Raw genomic sequence first — 20,612 nt, forward strand, 5'->3', positions numbered from 1 at the left:
CTCATGTCGATACATCCGGAAGCTCAATATGTTCATGTAATAGTAATTTTGTCCGTCATCAGTTGGTTTAAGCAGCATGCGAGTTTTTCCGATTGTTGAATATAAACGGAGTCAGATGTCCATTCCAAGTCTTCTCTTCGGAAGACTTCTTTGGTCCCATGATCATAGCCCCGTAATTCCGCACTTCCGCAAACCCGCGGTCTAATTCCGTCTGTGACGATCACTCCCCAACATCAGTACGATTCCGAACGTTCGGAATTTCCGCCAATTGAACACGAGCTTGTCTGGTTGGTCGAGTATCAGCTGAGGGAAACCCCGCAAACGCCATTCCAAGGACAACTCTAAAAGGATGCTTTTGATCCCGACCGTATTTCTTTGATGCTCCAAGAGCCAGCCGCCAACCAAGCCACTTTGTTACCAGCACGATGCTGTCCTTTATGAGAGCCCCCCACCCGCCACGTACAAATAGTGCGACCAACAATCCGATATTCTATGAGAATGGACGGTCGTCTGTCTCATTCTCCGCACCTGGATCGGAGTACATCATGACGCATCGTTTACCGCCGACAACCCAGGAGAATGGAGTATCCATAATACAGCCGCCGTTTCACTATCATATATACCAAGATGAATTCTTCCGGCTTCAATCTGGGAAAGGGAACTTTTTTCGAGGAGTGGACCCTAAGCCATTCGTCACCTTGTCGGATGAGCCCGATGGCCAAACAACAGCTTCCGTCAAAGCCGGTACCTATCACCGGTTCGAGAACGCAAGCAAGTCTGAGGATCTTGTTGTGGACATTCACTTGACACCGGAATCCTATGAAAATGAGCAAAGGTTCTTCCGCAACTTCTTCGGATATTTAGACGATTGCAAAAGTGCCGGAATGCAACCCAGCGTCTTTCAGCTGTTTGTGTTCCTTCATAGTGCGGACACACCACTTGCCGTGCCGATTTCTTGGCAACCCTTCGGAAGAATTGCGAGTAGAATACTTCTGACTGCTGTGGCGTTTTGGGGACGTTGGATTCTGGGGTACAAGCAGACTTACGCGGAATATTACCGATCGGAAAAGCGCGAGTGACAGATCAACGAGACGGAGTATAACACACGGGCTCCCGGTGCATCCCGTACCTTCACGCGGAGAAAAGATTAAGTGTCAACACCTGTGTGTTGAATCGGAGAGGAATCAGAGTTTCAAGAAGAGAACAGGACAGTTTTGAGTGACGGTCTAAAATTGAGAGATCAATCACAGTCGTAGTTGGCATTTTTCTCAGATAGTAGTTTGGCCTTCTGTCAATGTTTTCCCTCCGGTGCGCAGGTTGAACGCATTCCCTGCTGGGCAACCATTCGCATGAAATTCAATTCCTCTTCCATGGCTTTTGTGCCTGCACCCATGGGACTGGCTGTCGGATAAAGAACTTCCAGCTGAACCTCTTTCTGATGAACCTGAGGATGATCTCTACTACCAGTCATCATAATCTCGAGGATATTTCCGTTGCCATACTGCTCTTCGGTAAGAAGCTTCATCATAGCATCAGCTAGATTCTCAGTTGATAAAGCAAGATCATTGACAGGGAGACGATCTCTGCAAAATTCCTGGTCGAACAAGGGAGTCTAGACCAATTAAATCAGGAAGTTAGCAATTGCGCAAAGTTGGTTGTTTATCCTTCGGATATAACAACATGATAATAAGCGACATACTCTTGTTGGCCCTGGGCAGATCACCGAGTTCCTAATACCAACAAGCTCCTTCAAACCTTGCAATGATTTGACCACACTCAGGATAGCAGCCTTGCTCGCAAAGTAGAATGGTGTCTGGATTGAGTGGACGTAACCTCCCATGCTAGAAACCCAGAGCAGGTTGCCTTCGGTGTCCCTGTTTTGCAGCCAATAGGCCACCGCCATCTGTGCTAGGCGGATGGGACCTATGGTATTGACATTGAAAATGTGGTATGATCCCACTGTAGCGTCGACAGGGTCTCTGGACTGTGGAGAAATCCCCGGCGGGTTCCTAAAGGATGACCAAGGAGGCTCAAAAATGCCTGCATTGTTGATGACTATATTGACACGACCGAAGGTGTCCACTGATGTTGTCCAGAGCGAAGTTAAACCAGACCAGTTGGTTATGTCTGTCTTGTGAAAGACAGCTGAGGGGTGAACGGCGTCAGTTGGTGGATGGGGAAACTTGGAAATAGTATCCGTAGCTTCTGCACGTAGATTCAAGTCTGCAAAAATCACTGAGCAGCCGTGCGCAAGAAGTCTTTGGGCAATGGCGAGGCCGATTCCTATCAGGCAACAGGGAGTTTGTGTTGGTATACTTGAATGCTTGAAGGCTTGGGAACACATGTCTGAACCAACGCCTCAATGAAGAGAGGATCCATACTGACCTGATCCTGCGCCGGTGACCAATGCAACTTTGCCTCCGACATTGTATCCGATACCCATATCGAAGAGGGACAAGGTCGAACGTATAGAAGCACGTGTTGATATTGGTCCTTTTTGCTGAAGGAATAGAAAGGAAAAGAATCTGCCGCTTTGGTCAAGTCCAAGCAGTCTTATAAGATTTCTGTGCAGTAATCGCTGCAGAGAGCAAGGATTCTCAGTCGGAAACGTCCGCAAGAAGGCAGTTACACCGGCATGGCGCATTCAAATGCCACGACAACATGCAGACCTCCAACAGAATCTCAGGCTATCAAGCGAATTAGGAGCAAGACCAAAGAAACACCCCTGAAGTTAGCACTCTAGTAAGTGGATCCAACATGCAACCGAACGTCGGCCCATCCAGACGGAAGAAAAACGATCATTATCATAATGGCTGTGCCCTCAGGATTGGAAAGAATGTGAAAGATGTGACTGCGCTTGTGACGGGCCCGCAATAATTCTGCAAACTTATTTTATTTGCGTTGTAATTGGTTGAAAACATACAAAATTGACTTGGACTCCGAGGTTGGACCACATTGCCAGCTGGGGATTTGCTCATCACAATCTTGAGATACCCTACCAGATTATGGACCAAATCATACATAACAAAATCCAAATTCAAGCTAGAAGACTCATAGAACATGAGCGGCAGTCAGAAAGATAGAGAATATTAAAATCACGACGGTAACTGCCGTATCTACAGTGGTCAAGTAATATTACAAGTAACAAGCTTTATGCAACAAGTCAAATGTTGCCCGAGTACACAACAGAACTTGGAGTCTGCTGACCCGGCGATTAAAATTCAACCAGCAACTGTAGATAGTTATGGTTTCTCTGAAAGGAAAAGTGCTGAATGGTGTTACGCTCGAGAGGTGAGAGGTGATGCATATCAAGAGACGAAACACACGATAGAGTCTGTAACAGTGAAGGGCACGAACAGGTAGAAGAAAGGAGACGGTTATATTAGTCCGCAGAGATCAATTGTCTAGTACACAAAGAATGCCCAGAGGTTTGGCAATAGACCAAGATTCTCCGGCAATAAAGGTCGCACAGCGGACTTGAGGTATCGCCAGCCCCAGCCAGTTTTCTATGCGACTTTCAATCCGGCAAAGATGTTCCCAAACATAGCCCGCCAGAGATCAAGCATATAGAATTTTCTGGCAGCCCACATCCCATCTCCAGCTTTGGGAAACACCTTGGTTGCATGTCTGACATATGTTGAGGTGAGACTCATGACAGGCTTGGGCTTCATGTTGTTGGCATCCACAGTATATGGTGTAACGGAGTGGATGCCATTCGATCTCATGCTCCGCCAAAGACGAACCAGGTATGAACTTGTAGCTTCGGCACCCAAAGTCCAAGATGCATTGGCATATCCGAACACATATGCCAAGTTGGGCACGTCTTGGAGCATGCAGCCCTTGAACCCGAACTTCTGGTTCGGATCCACGGGGTTTCCGTTGACAGAAAGGGAGATCGCGCCAGCGAACCGTATTTTGAGCCCAGTTGCGGTGATAATGATGTCTGGCTTGAGAATTCTTCCAGACTTCAACACAATTTCGTTGTTGGTCACCACGTCAATGACGTCGGTTACGACATCTGCCTTCCCAGAGCGTAACGCCGCGAAGAAATCAGCGTCTGGGCACACACAAAGACGTTGCTGCCAGGGGTTGTACTTGGGACTGAAGTTGGGATCCAGAGGAATTGAAGGGGGCAGCTCCTTGGCAGCGCGTCCCAGCAAAGCTCTCCGTGCTGACTGTGGGAACAGCTGACAATAGTAATAAAGCAGGTAACCGAGCAAGATGAATTGAACTCTCAGAATTCGGCTCGAGATACTCCTCGGAAGTACAGACAGCATTAGCCTGCTGGGAAGGCTCTTCTGGGTTGGCAGCCCCGTAATGTAGGTTGGGCTTCTCTGAAGCATTGTCGTTCGACTGGCCTCCGTGGCCATGTTTGGTAGCAATGTCACCGCAGTCGCTCCACTTCCAATAATGACCACGTGCTTGTTCCGGTAATCAAGATCTTCGGGCCAAAACTGTGGATGAACGACTGGGCCTGTGAAGCTTTTGATGCCAGGGATCTCCGCAGCCAGCGGTTGCTCATAATCATAGTAACCGGTACCTAGGACGACGAAACGGGCCTTGAAACAGTTGACCTTTTCACCGTGCCCAGTTGTTTGTAATGTCCATAGCGACTCTGATGACTGCCAGTCTGCCGAGATGACTTGGTGGTGAAACTTGATATTTTTGTCGATACCATACTTCGACACCGACTCATGCAGGTAAGACATGATGGATGGGCCGCTGGCTAGAGGGTTGTCGCCTTTCCATGGGTTCCATGAGAACCCGAAGGTATAGATATCGGAGTCTGATCGTATTCCAGGGTAACGAAAGAGATCCCAGGTTCCGCCAATTTCGCCACGCCCTTCGAGAATGGCGTATGAAGCCCCTGGAGGCCCGTGGGCCTGGAGGTAGTATGCTGTGTTGATACCAGATATGCCGGCACCGATGATGATGACGTCAAAGATATCGCCCGCAGTGGCGAGCTCTGCTTGACCAAGAGCGGCATCCATGACTATTTTGTTGGGGAAATGTACCGGACGGATAAGGTCTGAGTAGAGAGTAACTGGATGGACTTTTTGATCCCCAACTTGGGTTTATATACTCGATTAACGTTGCTGGAAGCACTCGATGATGGGAAACGTCGGAGCAGACTTGGACACGTGCAACGGCCCTTGTACATTGGAATTTCATCCTGCAGCCTCGGGTTTCAGCACCCCAGCAAGCTGGAGATGGGACGACTTCCTGAACGGGACAATAGTCTCCGGTAAACCGCCTGCGTCGGAAGCGGGGCTACTGGCAATGTCGCAAACTCCGTGCCATTTCTTCGGGCTTTGAAGTCCGCCAAGCTCCACTGGCCTTTCATTGCCAGTGAGTCTTGGAAGAAAACCATCGGCTTGATTCAGCATCGTGTTGACTGTTGCTCCGTCCCACAACACCGCCGTGAGACAGTAAACTTGGTTCACGTCAATGATGCGCAATTACCCTGCATAACCAGGTAGCTGCCGGAGTGTACAGAAGTGACGGAAACTTCCCATACGTTGGTGTTTGAAAAATATCTGCCGCATAGTGGAAACCCGTCACGATGTAACTCCGTCCTCGCATGCAACATGCACAACTGGGCAGCAGACTTCTTGCTTCGTTCTCTTTTTAATCAAAATTCCACCTTTCGGTCCAGCTGAGGCCGTACACGTACACGTCAAGGGAATGAGAGGTGTTCCGTTGCTCCGTGCATATGGGAATCTCCGGCAACCGCGGACGCCGTTAGGATACATCATTCACGGCACCACGGCGAGGTCCAGCCTCAACCTGTCTTGGCGATAGCCTGGTATGTTCATAGAATCCCGCCCTCCATTGGGTAATAGTTCTCGCCTTCATGCTTCGCAGCAATTGCTGAAAAACAAGGGTCTAAAATTATTTCAGCCGGAAGCTGTCAAAGCGCCTCACATTGGACTGCCCAAGGTGACGATGGACGGCCGAGGTGCCTCGGCCACTTCTCCGGGCGGGGCTTTAGAGAAACGACTTAACGCATTATTCATTTTGCCGCGACTCGCTCTAGTCGCATTCGCATTTGTTTTACCCCGTCCGTGTTTTGCCGCTCAGATGACAACCCCGCTCCAGCTTTTTATCTTTTCTCCATCCCAACAGCCGAAATGACCAGAACCCATCCGTAAGCGCAGACTACAAGCCTGATATGCCCCGAACAGCCTGCGACGTCTGCTACAATAAGAAAGAAAAGTGCGTCTTCGATGGAGATTCCACCTTCTGCAACTTTTGCGTTGCACACAAGCAGCCATGTCGACTCACTAGGCCAGAGCGACGCATGGGGCGTCCACCGGTGGTCAAGAATTTACCCCATGGGCACAGCGGGATCATACTAGGTCTTGACGTACCCACGAGTCACAAACCGAGCTACTCCAGATCTCAGAATAACAAACAAAGCATTCAATTCCAAAGTCCCCGCGACCTTGGATTGAAGCAGGGAAATCTGAACCCTCTTGTGTTGTTGCACAGCTCGGCGAATAAGCATCATCTTCTCAACGCCCTCACAGACCGACAGATATTCTACACCTTTCATCGAAACTTCATGATCGGTCCCAGTTTTGCCGAGTCATTTAGGCTATCTATTCAGACGATACTCCCCTGTTTGAACATCAGCCTACTGAAGGCGTACGATGCCGTATTTGCGGTGTGGGATGATGTTAGTTAAAGAGTTAAACCACCTAAGGAGATAGATCTATTAGAACGGGGTTTAGTGGGCCCACTGGATTTTTCGGCGTTTTTAGCGTTTAGAGGTTAGATTACTAGCCCCCTTTAAGGGGCGAGAAGTTAGCTTAGATATTATTATTAATCCTTATAGATTAGAGGTAGAATTTACTTATTTTTAGTAGATTTTTAAGCTTTTAATCTTATTCTTTTTATTTTAGATCTAAAAAATAGATAAGAAGTCCTTTCCTTTTTCTTTTAAGATTATAGGTTTTAAAACTATAGAGTTATATAGCTATAATAACTATATATACTTAAAGGTATATATATACTACTATATCGTATAGTTCTTAGTTATTAAACTTATAACTATTTTAATAGTACTTAGAAGTAGATTCTTTTTTCTTTTAGATACCTATAGGAGGTACTAGAGAAGAACTTACTCTTATACTAGGTAAATAGATTAATATAATATATATAATAACTATAACTATTATTACTAACTATATAATACTAAGAAATATAATATATTAATAGGAGTTAAGTAGTTATTTATAGACTTAATTTATAATAAGTAGAGAAGTATAATAGCTAAGTATAACTTTAGTAATAAGAATATAAGGATATAAAAAGACTTTAAAAAAGACCTTAAAAGTATTATAGCTTATATAATAGGGAGTATTAGATTTTTATTTATTTTTACTCTTATTACTCTTTAATATTATAAGCTATTAAAATTAAATTAGATCTACTTAATAAGCTTTTTAAACTAATAAGAATATAAAGCTTTATAATATTTAAATAAAATAGCCTCTAGGAACTAATAAGTTTATTATAGAAGAATAAGATAAATCTATTATAAAGTTATTAGTAGTCTATATAACTTCTAATAGATTAACTAGTAGAGGCTTAAAAGAAGGAATATAAAGTTAACTATAGAAGCTTAAGATAGTATAGCTAATTAGGTTTAAAACTAATAGGGGTAGAGGTATAGCGCCTACCTACCTAGTTATACTCTTTTCTCTTTTCTTTTTTATTATATTTTTAGAAAAAGTAATAATAATACTTAAGATTAGAAAGATTAACACTTTTAATTACTTAAAATAATAACTTATATATTTACTATTTTAATTATTAATAACTATTATAGCTAAGATATAGTTTAAAACTACTAAAGAGATATTATATAAAAATATTCTAACTTTTTATAACCTTACTACTAGAGGTAAGTTTATTAATATATTTAATATTTAAACTAGAGTATTTAGGAATATCTAGGATTAAGCTAAGGTAATTCTAGTTTCTAAAGATAGCTTACTTAATAACCCCTCTAGTTTATAAACTTAAGCTACTAATATTAACTTTATTAAGGTTAACTATATTACTAATAATATTTACCTCTATATTAAAACTAATAGAGGTAAGGAATAAGCCTCTAGTATTAATTTTTATTATACTTTAAGTAATAATACTTATAGAGTTTAGTAATAGCTTATAGCTTCTATTAGTAATACTTATTTTATTTCTATAGACTAATTAATAGGAATTATTAAGTAACTAATAAAGTTATACTTTTAATATCTTATACTAATTATAATAAATCCCTTCCTAAATAAGAATACTTTTATATTTATAAGTAATAATATTATAGATTTTATTAAAACTTATAATTCCTAATCTTATAAAGTCTATTAGACTAATAAGGATAAGTTAATAAAAGTCTACCTCTATAGTCTTAAGGACTTAAGGTAAGATATTAAATTACTAGTTAAAGACCTTAATAATTAGGAAGCTACTAAAGCTACCTTTATTAATTAGTATAGTATTATAGATAAAAGCTTCTATTAGGACCTTAATAAAGAGCTTTAAGTAATTAAAGATAAGCCCCTCCTCTCTAAAATAGATACTATTAGTATTATAACCCTCTTTAATTATATTAAAGGCTTATACTATAAAGCTATTATAAGGGAACTCTTAAGGTATTAAGACTAAGATTTTATTTACCTTATTTATAGGTACTTACTAAAGGGAGTTATTAAAGCTACTATAAAGGCTCTCTCTTATAATATTATAGACTTACTCTAGAAGCCTTAGCTAAGTATTAAGTATATAATTATTAAATAGGTAACTAGAGAGACCTCTTATATATATATTAATAGAAAGAAGGCTATAAAAGTAACTACTCCTCTCTTAATTACTAGTCTTATTAAACTTATTAACTAGCCTATATAAGTTACCTATATTTAGTAGTAATATAGTAACTTAAAAGTAGTAGATTTAAATAAAGTTACTACTTTTTAAGAGTAGATATACTAAATATCTCTTAATAGTAAAGATATTAAGGAATAGATAAAGGTATTTATAGCTAGCGTTTAGAAGCTAAGTATAAATATTAGCTAATAGCTTAAATTAGTATAGAATAGTTATATTATAGATATAAACTAAGTATTTATAGTATAAGGGAGTTATAAATAGTAAAGAGAGGCTAGCTAATTTATAAGCTTAACTATTATAAACTAGATATAATATAATATACTTAAGATTAAGGGTTACTACTCCTATAGAATAAATAGATACTATATAGCTAAATATAATATTATAGATAAATTAAGGAATATTAAGGTAGTATACTACTTAAGGGGATAATATATTAGCTCTTATACTAATTATAATATTATTTAGGATAATATTATTAATAAAGGATAGAAGAACTTAATACCTAACCTAATAACTATTTAGGCTTATATCTTCTAAAGTAAGGTATACTTCTAGCTAGAAGTAATAGTAAAGTAATTCTATAATAAGTATTATTTAGAGTAAGTATTTAGCTTAAAATTATCTATCTATTATTAGGAAGCTATAGTTATAGTAGATAAAGCTTAGAGAGAATAAGAGGAGGCTAAATAATAAGTATTAATAACTGCTATTAATTATATTAATATTAAGTATATATATAGCTATATAGTTAATATTAATTATATAAAAAACTAAAAGCTAGTAGAGGTTAATACTATTATTAGAATAAAGAATAATAACTTTTAATATACTTTATATAGTAACTTCTTAATAAGAAAGGTTTATTTTATAAACTAAATTTTAACTTAATAAGGTACTACGCCTATAAGAGGTACTTAAGTTGAGGAAGTAGTTAAAAATAAAATAATTATATAAGTCTTTTTATAACTTTAGCTATAAGAACTTACTTATTATGAGGAGACTAAAGAGCTATACTAAATAACCTTCTTTTTAGACTTAGAAGAAACCTACTCTTAAGCTATAGCTTTTTATAGTAAAAAGTAGATAGGTAATATTACTCTACTAAAATAGTTTCTCTTAGATAACTAGTTAGAATATAGATAGCTTAAGTTCTAATATATAATAATATATATAAAGTAATATTAAGACTAAATATATAGTAATAATATAGTTACTATTAACTTAGCTTTAGCTAATACTTATATATAAGTTAAAGACTAAGAAGTAAGTATTAGGGAACTTATAAGGAAATAGGATAAGGAATATAAAGCTAATTTATAATAGCCTAAGAATAGTAATTTTAGATCTATAAAAGGTAGTACTAATATACTAATAGAAGAGCTACAACCTATTAGAGGAAGCTATTATGTTAATATAAATATAGTAGATATCTTAACACTATAAGGCTTTAGACTAACTAATATTAAGGTTTTAACTATAGAAGACTCCTAATAACCTTAACTTAGAGTTATACTCTACTCTAGTAGAAGGTGTATAGTTACTATATATAACTTTATTATACTTCACTTTTAGGTAGCTATTTAAATTAGATACTACTTAGCTGAGGAATAATTAGGAATTATTAATACTAGCTTTATAATAAATATTATATCTAAAGATTATATTAACCTTAATAGACTTTAAAGTAGAGTTATACTAACTCTAGTTATAATTAGAGGCTTTATAGATATTATATTAGAATTATAGTTTATAGGTACTATTATAGAGGATATATATATTAGTAGCTATTATATACTTAATATAGGTTTCTTTATTAGCTTATTTAGTAAGACCTTAAAAAGCTTAATTTTTAGTAGTCTTTTTATCTATTATATTAAGATAGGGCTTAGTTATATAGATAGATAGATTAATAGTAATTTTTACTACTATACTACTTAGTGCTTATTAAAGTATACCCTCAGTTTCTTTACTAATTAGTTTATAGCTCTCTTTCTCTATATTATCTCTAACCTAGATATATTTAATAAGATTTAGAGCTTCTACTATATTCCTAAGGAGGAGGGAAACTAGAGGCTATTACTATTATACTTAGTATAGTAACTAGCTTATTAGAATTAAGAATAAATAGAGCTTTAAATCTTATTATAGAAGAGGATTATAAGACTAGTAGCTAGGAAGATATTTAGATACTTAATATTAAGTAGTTATCTTTAGATATAGTAGTATAAGTTAAACTTAAAGATAGAGATAAGATTAAGAGTATTTTTAACTATAAAAGTAAGCTCTTCTAGTAAATTCTTAAGATATTAATTTAGTAAGCTATTACCCTTAAGGTTATTTCTATAACTACTAAACTTACTAAACTTAGGAACTATAGCTTAAACTATACCTATAAGAACTAGAGGATATTAGTAGATTATTATAGATCTAAAGTAAGTTTAAAAAGGAAAAAAGCTTTATTATAAGTAGAAGAGGTATATAAAGCTAGCCTTAATATATTAGCTATAACTAAGGGGATCTTAAGTATAGTAAGAGTACTAAATAACACTATATTCTTTAATAGGCTAAAGAAGTTTTATAGATAGCTTTTAAGTTAATAAGGTAGTAACCTAGTAAATATTTTATTTCCTCAAAATAGTATTACTATATAGTTTAGAATTATAGAATATACTATACTTTACTATAAAGCTTTTTTATATAAAGACTTTACTATAGTAGATACTATTAAGGTTTCTTAGATAGTCTAAAAAGCTTAATATACTACTTACTATTTTAGTTCTATAGATAGATCTAAGTAGGATAAATATTAGGAAAAAGTTCTATATAAAGTAGCTCTTACTAAGTTTAAGTCTAGCTTTAAGCTTTTAGAATAGCTTTTACTAACTAAGGTTTATAAACTAATAGCTATTTCTAAATCTAATAATAAGTGAGGTATTAGACTTATCTAAGAGAAGGCTTAAGTTTTCTATTACTTTTAATAAGGTAAGAACTTTCTAAGTAAAGCTATTATAAAGGTAAGAATAATACTTTTCTATAAAGCTTTAGATAGAGGTTAGAACCCTCTTAATATAATTAAAGTTAATATTATATATAAGACTAAGGATAAGAAGATCTACTTTATTAATAATATACTATTAGATAGCACTATCCTAAAAAGAGACCTTAAGTAGAAGCTTAAAGTATAGGCTAAGGTCTAAGAAAAGCTTAAGATATATACTAAAGACCTCTTTATAGACTTAATTATACTTAAGTTCTCTAATATTTTAATAGAAGAGCGCTTTACTTAAGAATAACTAGATAAGCTATTTAATATTATACTATATTTAATTAACTAAGAGAAAGTTTTACTTATATAAGTTTAGAAGAATAGGGAGATAGCTATAATATAGGAATTCCCCTATTATAGATCTATCTACTTATTAGTAGCTTTATTATAGTTTATTTAAATTATTCTATATAAAGTATAGTAAGCTTAAAATATATTAATCCTAAAAGTATTTAAAGTTGAAGTTATTTAAATACTTAAAGACTACTTATAGAAGGGTATTTTAGAGGAAAGTTATATATTATACTAAAACCCCTTCTTCTTTATAAAAAAGAAAGATAGGAAAATATACTTAATTAATTTAGCTACTTAGATTAATAGAGTTATATTTTAAGATATAGCTTTATTTCTAATAGGAGATAAGTTTTCAGAAGACTTTACTATATACTAGCTTCTCTCTCTACTTAACTTCTTTTTAGGGTATAACTAAGTCTTATTAGATATAAAGAGCTAAGACTTTATAATATTTATTATACTAATTAGATTGTTATATATATATATTTTACTATAAGGCGCTACTAACTTTATTACTTAGTTTATAAGGGTAATAATAAGGATCCTATATAACTTAATCTTTCACTATTATAAAGCTTTCCTTAATAATATTACTATTAAAGGCTTTATAATATAGTATAATAATAAAGAAGTACCTAGTTACCTAGGAATATAGAAATTCATCCTTAAGTATATCTAGAATATTAATAAAGTGCTACTTAACTTTAAGTTAGTAGAGTACTTAGTCTTAGTAGATAAGTCTTAGTAAGCTTAGACTACTATAGCTATTATTAAATATATATATAGCACTAATAGTTAACGCTTAGAATAATTAAAAATTATTAAGATAACTGAATAAGAGGCTTATAAAGGACTTATAGAACTATATACTTTCTTTAGAATTACTTTATTCTACTAAATATAGGTAATTTACTTTTTAATTATTACTAAACCTCTTATAAAACTTCTAAAGAAGGATATTAAGTTTATATAGGGTTCTAACTAATAGAAGGCTATAGATAAGCTAAAATATAAGCTTATATTATTTCTAATTCTTATTAGACTTAACTATAAGCTTAATAGAGGTATTATTTATTTAGTAATTAATATTAGTAGTATAAGATAGGGAGCTATATTTAGTTAATTTATTAATAGGAAGAGATATATTTTATAGTATAAAAGTAGCTTATAGGTAGGAGTAGAGCTTAATTATAATATAAAAAAGAAGGAACTTTAGGGCTTTCTAAAAGCGTTAAAATAAGTATATAACTATCTTTTTAGCTACTATTTCATTATTAAGATAGATATAAAGATACTTATAGCTTAGATTAATAGTATAGCTTTTAATCTCCCTAGCGCTCTTATTATTTAATAGATTATATAGATCTATATATTTAACTTTAAAATCTAATATATATTAGGCGTATAGAATACTACTACTAATAGCCTCTCTAGAAAGCTTAATAGGCTTTTAGATAAATAAGATAAAGAAGCAGAAAGAGAAATTAATAAATAGATTAACTAATAGATCTTCTTTATAGATATATAAATATATTCCTTCTTTAATAAGGCTTAAGATTATAGAGATACTTAGGCTACTATAGATATTATAGCTATAACTACTAATAATAATAATAATAAATAAGATACCCTCCTTATGATATTATTATTAGTATTAAGTGATTTATAGACCTAGTTAATAAAGTCTTAATAGATTATATACTTCCTTAATACTCTTTACTACCTACTAAGTATTCTTATAAACTAATATAAATAATAGCAAGCAAAAGCTATTAGCTATACTTTTTATAATAAGTTTTTATTTATATGCTTAAGCGTTTATAAGCTAATACTATAATATATTATTAATAGTACTACTAAGAGAAACTATCTTATTATATATATTTATATTAAGAGTAGCTATAGGAGATATAATACTATATTTAAAAGGGTTACTAATAACTACTTCTAGCTAAGCTTCTATAAGTTTATTATAGATATAATCTTAATATACTTAGACTATTAACTATATAAAGTATACTAGATTAATAATATATACTCCTTTATAACGCCTATTAGACTTCTATTTATAAGGGTAGTTTTAGATATTTAGAAGGTAGGTAGGTATAATATAATTAAAGCTAGAGATCTCCTAATAGGATAGGTTAAGGTGAGATAGATACTATAAACTAATTTAAAGCTTATTACTAAATTTATCTAAGAAGATATTATCTATTACTATAGGTTATATAGAATACTAGTTATAAATAGAGGACTAAAGAATAAAGGTTATATTATTATTTTTAATAAGAAATATACTTTTTACTAATAAGTTATAGTAGCTTATAATCCTTATACTAATAGAACTATTAAGAAAGGTTACTAGCCTATTATTTATACCCTATTAACTTAGTTTAAGGATACTAGCTATAACTTTTAACCTTACCTTTATACTACGCTCTTTATAGACTAAATAACTATTTAGGTGTTAACTAGCTACTCCTCTTTCTATTTTCTTTATAGGTATAACTTAGTTATACTAATTAAGACCTTCACGCCTATATAGAGAGTTTTTAACTAAGCTAACGTCTTTATACTAGAATAAGAACTTACTATATAAATATAGGCTTTCAGCTAGTTAGATAAAGATAGAGAGGAGGCTTAGAAGATAATTATAAAGTAGTATAAATATATTGCTATATAGTTTAATAAGTAGTATGCTTATATACTCTAATTAAGTTACTTAAATATTAGCGACTTAATACTATCTTTTAACGTTATAAAATCTATTAATAAGTTATTAAATACTAAGTTAGACTATAGATAGAAAGGTTCCTTTTAAATTTACTTTTATGCTCTAGAGAACTTTTTATACTAGCTTATTATACTTACTAGAGAACCTCTATAAGGTTTAATATATATAGGAAACTACCTAAAGAAGTTTATCTAATTTCCTAAAAGTTTTTAAGAACTAGATAACCTTATTATCCTCTAAGATAACTTTATAAACTATATTAAGTATATATTCCTACCTTTAGGGTAGCTAAATATAGAGATATTAGATAATAATTTTAGGGATAGAGATTTAGAGTAACTACTTATATAGTAAGGTGTAGCTTAAGTGATATAACCTTATACTAATAACTAATAACTATTCTGCCCTCTTTTAATTATATTATTACTTAAGGATAGCTATTTACTAAGAGGATATCTAAGGAATATATTATAGCTATAGCTTTATAGCCTAACTAATACTATTAGATAATATTTTATAGGCTTAAATTATACTAATATTATCTTAGTTTATATTATTTTATCTTATTTTTATTATATCTTATTATTTCTATACTTTTATTCTATTATACTATTTATATTATTTAGGATTTATAGGGATACTTCTGCTTATAATACTATCTACTCTGTTTATTTTATATAGGTGTTTTCTTATCTTATTTATATAGAAAGCACCTATTACACGATAAGTGTAAGCTATTTATTACTATTCCTCCTTATTTTAATTACTTATATTACTATTTTATACTTATCCTAAGAGAATACTTTATAGATCAAATTAAGGTAATAAGATTTACCTCCTTTATAGTAAGACGTTTATACCTTACTTACTTAAGCTATAATATTTTACTTATATTTTTCTTTATATTCTATTATTTTCACTCTATTATTTTATTATAATATTTAGCTTAGAAGGAATTAGCATAAGTATTTCTATTAGCTAGTATATTACTACCCTACCTTTCTTCTTTCTTTCTCTTTTATACTTAGGATAAAGCTTTAGAAGATTATTATACTTACTTTTATTTAGTCTACTTCTACTACGTTTACTTTTTATATATTTTCTTTTATAAGGAGCTTTATAGATCTAAACTACATATAGGTATTTATATTACCTATAGGGTTTTATTTATCTCTTATTTATAGTTTATTATTAGGTAGCTTACTTTACTATATTTCTATACTATTAGTTATTAATTCTATAGCTATATTTGCTCCTTATAGCTATTTATAATAAGCTAGGTTTATAAAATATATTTCCTAACTAATCTAGTGGTCTTATTAACCTTAGTAGCTTCTTTCTCCTTAAAAGCCTAAGAGCTTATATTTTATAATTAGCTTTATTTCTACCTACCTTTTTATTTTTAGTTTATATTACCTTACTACTTTTATAAGTTTTCTTTTCCCTATTAATCTTAATAAGCTTCTTAGGCTTAATTAGAACTTTATATATTAAGGGCTATACTATTTTCACCTTACTACTCTCTAGTATTACTTACTACTTATTATAATATATTATTTATATTAGTTAGCCTAAGTAGCTAATATTACGTTTATAAAGGATACTTATTAGCTTACTATTTTAACTTTATTATCCTAAGAGGCTATTTTCCTTTATACACCTTATCTACTCTAATAATCTTCCTTCTTTATCTACTTCTACTACTTCTAGTGATTTAGATTAGCCTAATAGATTACTACTTTCTACTATATTTATCCTTTTTATATCTACCTCTTTAAATATTTATTTCTACTATAAGATAGGCTATATAGCTAAAGTAAATAGGGATAAGAAGGAGCTAGCTTTATAGAAAGCTTCTATAAAAAGTATACCTTAATAACTATAAGGCTATTCTTTAAGTTAATACTAGTAATCTATTATTATTCCTCTAGTTTATAATATAATAGATAATTAGAGCTCTAGCTAGATAGGACTACTTAGAACTAAGAATANAAATAAAAAAAAACCCCCCCCCCCCCCTAAAAAGTTAAACGCCTTATCCTATATTACCCTAATAGGATTTACTCTATTTATTCACTTTATAAGGATCTTAGGGATAGAAAACCTATAAAAGGAGATTAGAGTAGCCTAATATATCCCTTAATAGATCTTCTTAGTAAGCTGAGAAACTATCTTATTAGTCTATTATTCTTTTCTACTTAGTTAAAGCTTTATTAATATACCCCTCTTTATTTTATACTTACCTTTAAAGCCTTATACTATAGAGTAGAGTTATTATTTTATAGATTAGAATAGGATATAGTAACTATTTTAATACTATTTTATATTATTTATTACTTATTCTACCCCTACTATTTATATAGACTAGCTACCTATAGATAAAAACTATAGGAAAATAACCTCTTATACCTTTAGTATTTTAGTAGAAGTAGTAGCGTTCTTTTCCTTAATTTAACTAAGTTTACCTCTATTTAAATTATTTAGCTTAGTTTATATTTAGATTTACTTCTATTTTTTTACTTTTATATCTTTTATTTAGATATATCTAAACTAAGTATAGACTTAGTGTTTAAATATAGATAAGAATGAGGTGAATCTAACTAAGTATAAAAGAGCTTATTATTATAACTAATTACTTATTCTCTTTAAGCTAATAGTCTCTTATAGTCTCTCTTCTACTTAAGCTATAAGTATTTATAGCTATAAGTTAAATAGAAGCCTTAAAATTATAAGCTACTTTTAGTACTATAAATAAGAATATAAAAGTATATCTCTAGTTAAATATCTATAAGAATACCTATAAAATAATAGTATAGGATAATAAGTAAGGGATTATTTAATAAAATAGCTAGGTTAGAACGACCTACTCTTTTATATTATAATATAAGATAGTTACTTTATAGACTAAAATAATAAAGTAGGATAATAAAATTAACTTAGTTATATAGTTATAGACTTTCTAGCTACTCTATATACCTCCCCCCTTTATTCTACCCTTTAATAATAAAACTCTTTAGGAAGCCTTACTATAAATATAAGAAAGAAGTTCTTCTATTTTATTATAGTTAAGATTAAAAGGAGGCTTTATTATAAATAAGTAGTTTATAAATATAAATAACTTAGGGGTAGCTTTATACTTATAGATCTACCTATTTACTATACTTATAATATCTTTTATAAAATCTAGTACCTATATGTAATTCTACTTTATAGTCTACTAGTTAATCTTTAACTTAGTAATTCTAATACTAATATACTTACTACTTTTCTAATACTTCTTCCCTTTTCCTATCTTATAGCTAAACTCCTTATAGACCTCTTTATTAGTATATAAGCACTCTTTTAAAGTATCCTTATAGTAAATATAGTTTATATAAGGTTTACTAGGTATTAAAATATATTTAAAGTATAGTTTATAGACCTAAATATTAGTTAAATTATCTTTAAGGGAGTAAATATAAGCTTTATAGTAATTATAGGGGATAGTATTATAACTTCTAAAAGCCTAAATAAAGAAGCTATAGGATACTATTAAATAATTAGGATTAAGGACTTTAGTTACTTAAAGCTTATAGGGAGTTATAAAGCTACTTATAATAAATACCTACCTATAGAGGAGGTTAAGAGAAGTACTTAGGTAGCTAATTATATATAATAGGTATTTTATACTTATTATATTTTACTAGAATTATTTTATAACCTGCTTTATAGGTATAGAGGGTATAAATAAGCTAAAGTCTATTTTATAGTATATATTATAGGGCTATAGAAGTTTAAGTTTATACTAGATAAAGCTTATAAGGGACTATAAAAGAACCTATTAGCTAAATAGCTAGAGATAATAAGGATATATAGTAAGAACTTATAATTAAACTTAAGTTATTTAATATAATATAAAGAGGAGAGTTAGACTTTATATTAATTAGTTACTTCTTAGAGTTAGTTAGTAGCTAGAACTTATAATAAGTTAGAAAGTACTACTTTTAAAGCTAGTTAGTATCTTTAACTATAATAAAGAAAAGTACTAAAGACTTATTAGTTAGTAAGAATATAAGCTTTATAGATCTAAAGTGTAATAATTATTTACTTAGGGGATAATATAGATAGGTTATTAATAAAAGAAGGAAATACTACCTTAATAGCTTATAGAGGGGATATAAATAGATAAGTAAATAAGGTAATTAAGGTTACTAATTTAATAGTAATTATATTTACCCTCTTACTTTAAGCTTTAATTCACTTTAGTAACTATTTTTTATTTTATTTTTAATAAAATAAGTAATTATAGCTACCTACTTATATTTATAAATTACTACTATTTTATTTATAACTTTTATTTATAAATTTTAAATAAATAACTATATAACTACTATTTATATCTATAAACTATTATTAAGCGACTATTATACTAATTACTCTTACCTTTTCTATTTTCTAATATACCTTCTATATATTATACTAATATTACTCCCCCCCCCTCTTTTTCCTTATTTTACTATTTATATATTATACTATAACTAATTATATCTATAAAGTATATACTATACCCTTCTTAAGAACTATTATATCTTTACTTTTACCTAACTTAATTAATATAATATCTATCTAGGAAGAAGCTTTTACTAAAAGTTTTATTAAGGCTTATATAGTTAAGTAATTTATTTAATCTAAGTAGACCTTTAGGACCCTAACTTAGTTATACTTCTAAGTTAACTATAAGAGAGATAAGTTACTTAAATATATTAATAGAACTACTACCTAGTTAGAGCTTATATACCTTAATAATACTCCCTCCCCCTTTAATAAAGAACTAGTCTTAATACTTATATAGCTATAACTAGGAGATATTAAGTTATAATAGCACCTCTTTAATAAATAGGGACTAATAATAGTCTACTTAAGATACTTATAGTTAGATTTAAAAATATTTAAAAGTATTATAGGTACTTATAACCTCTAAAGTATTATCCTTACTACTATTATACTAAGTAGTAATAATATTATAAGAGGTTTTATTATAGCTATATATTATATTAGTTAAAGAGTTAAGCTAGCTTTAAGCTTATTTAGAAGCTTCTTATTAATAGACTACTTTATAGTTAAAAGTATATAATAGTACTACTTTATCCTCTTTACTAAACACTTTATAATACTATTTAGTGAAATAGACTAAGTATAAGCTAGAATACTACTAGATATTTTAATAAGATAGATATTTATATATAATAACTACTAAGAAAATAGAGAAGTTAAGAATAGACTTATTATAATTTCTAGAAATATTAAGTACTTCTTTACTAGCTTCTTATTACACTTTTAATAAGCCTTATTTTAATAGCTTACTATTTTAGATATCCTATAAGTTAGCTCTATATAGTATTCTAAGGTAATTATACTTAACTATTTTAGGTATTTTAATAACTTTAGTAACCTTAGTAGTTTAAATAGAATAGTTTAAGATATATTAATAGACTAGGTTTAATATATTATAACTAAATTTAATAAAGTCTTATAGAGTTTTAGGTATTAGAGATTTAGGCTTTAATAGTTTATAAATAAGCTAAAACTGTTATAAGAACTAATTAGTCTACTTACTTTAGAGGCTATTATAAAGTATAAGAGACTATATAATAAGTA

At 31.2% G+C, this 20,612-nt stretch overlaps 3 protein-coding genes across 3 annotated transcripts; 1 reads left to right on the forward strand and 2 right to left on the reverse strand.

Moving 5' to 3' along the window:
- Positions 1 to 425: 425 nt before the first annotated feature.
- On the forward strand, positions 426 to 1,079 carry GCG54_00014183 (uncharacterized protein; the record flags this gene model as incomplete). The annotated part of the gene is made up of 1 exon (XM_045414024.1): positions 426 to 1,079. One exon carries the CDS (start codon positions 426 to 428, stop codon positions 1,077 to 1,079), a length of 654 nt encoding a protein of 217 aa, XP_045269128.1.
- Positions 1,080 to 1,291: 212 nt separating this feature from the next.
- On the reverse strand, positions 1,292 to 2,443 carry GCG54_00014184 (putative oxidoreductase; the record flags this gene model as incomplete). The annotated part of the gene is made up of 3 exons (XM_045414025.1): positions 1,292 to 1,612; positions 1,700 to 2,082; positions 2,386 to 2,443. The coding sequence occupies 3 exons, from the start codon at positions 2,441 to 2,443 to the stop codon at positions 1,292 to 1,294; spliced, it is 762 nt and encodes a 253-aa protein (XP_045269129.1).
- A 1,063-nt stretch (positions 2,444 to 3,506) lies between these two features.
- On the reverse strand, positions 3,507 to 4,991 carry GCG54_00014185 (FAD-containing monooxygenase EthA; the record flags this gene model as incomplete). The annotated part of the gene is made up of 1 exon (XM_045414026.1): positions 3,507 to 4,991. The coding sequence occupies one exon, from the start codon at positions 4,989 to 4,991 to the stop codon at positions 3,507 to 3,509; it is 1,485 nt and encodes a 494-aa protein (XP_045269130.1).
- Positions 4,992 to 20,612: the final 15,621 nt, after the last annotated feature.

This window comes from Colletotrichum gloeosporioides (genome assembly GCF_011800055.1).
Source record: "Colletotrichum gloeosporioides strain Lc1 chromosome Unknown consensus_14, whole genome shotgun sequence".
NCBI classification, from domain to species: Eukaryota; Fungi; Ascomycota; class Sordariomycetes; order Glomerellales; family Glomerellaceae; genus Colletotrichum; species Colletotrichum gloeosporioides.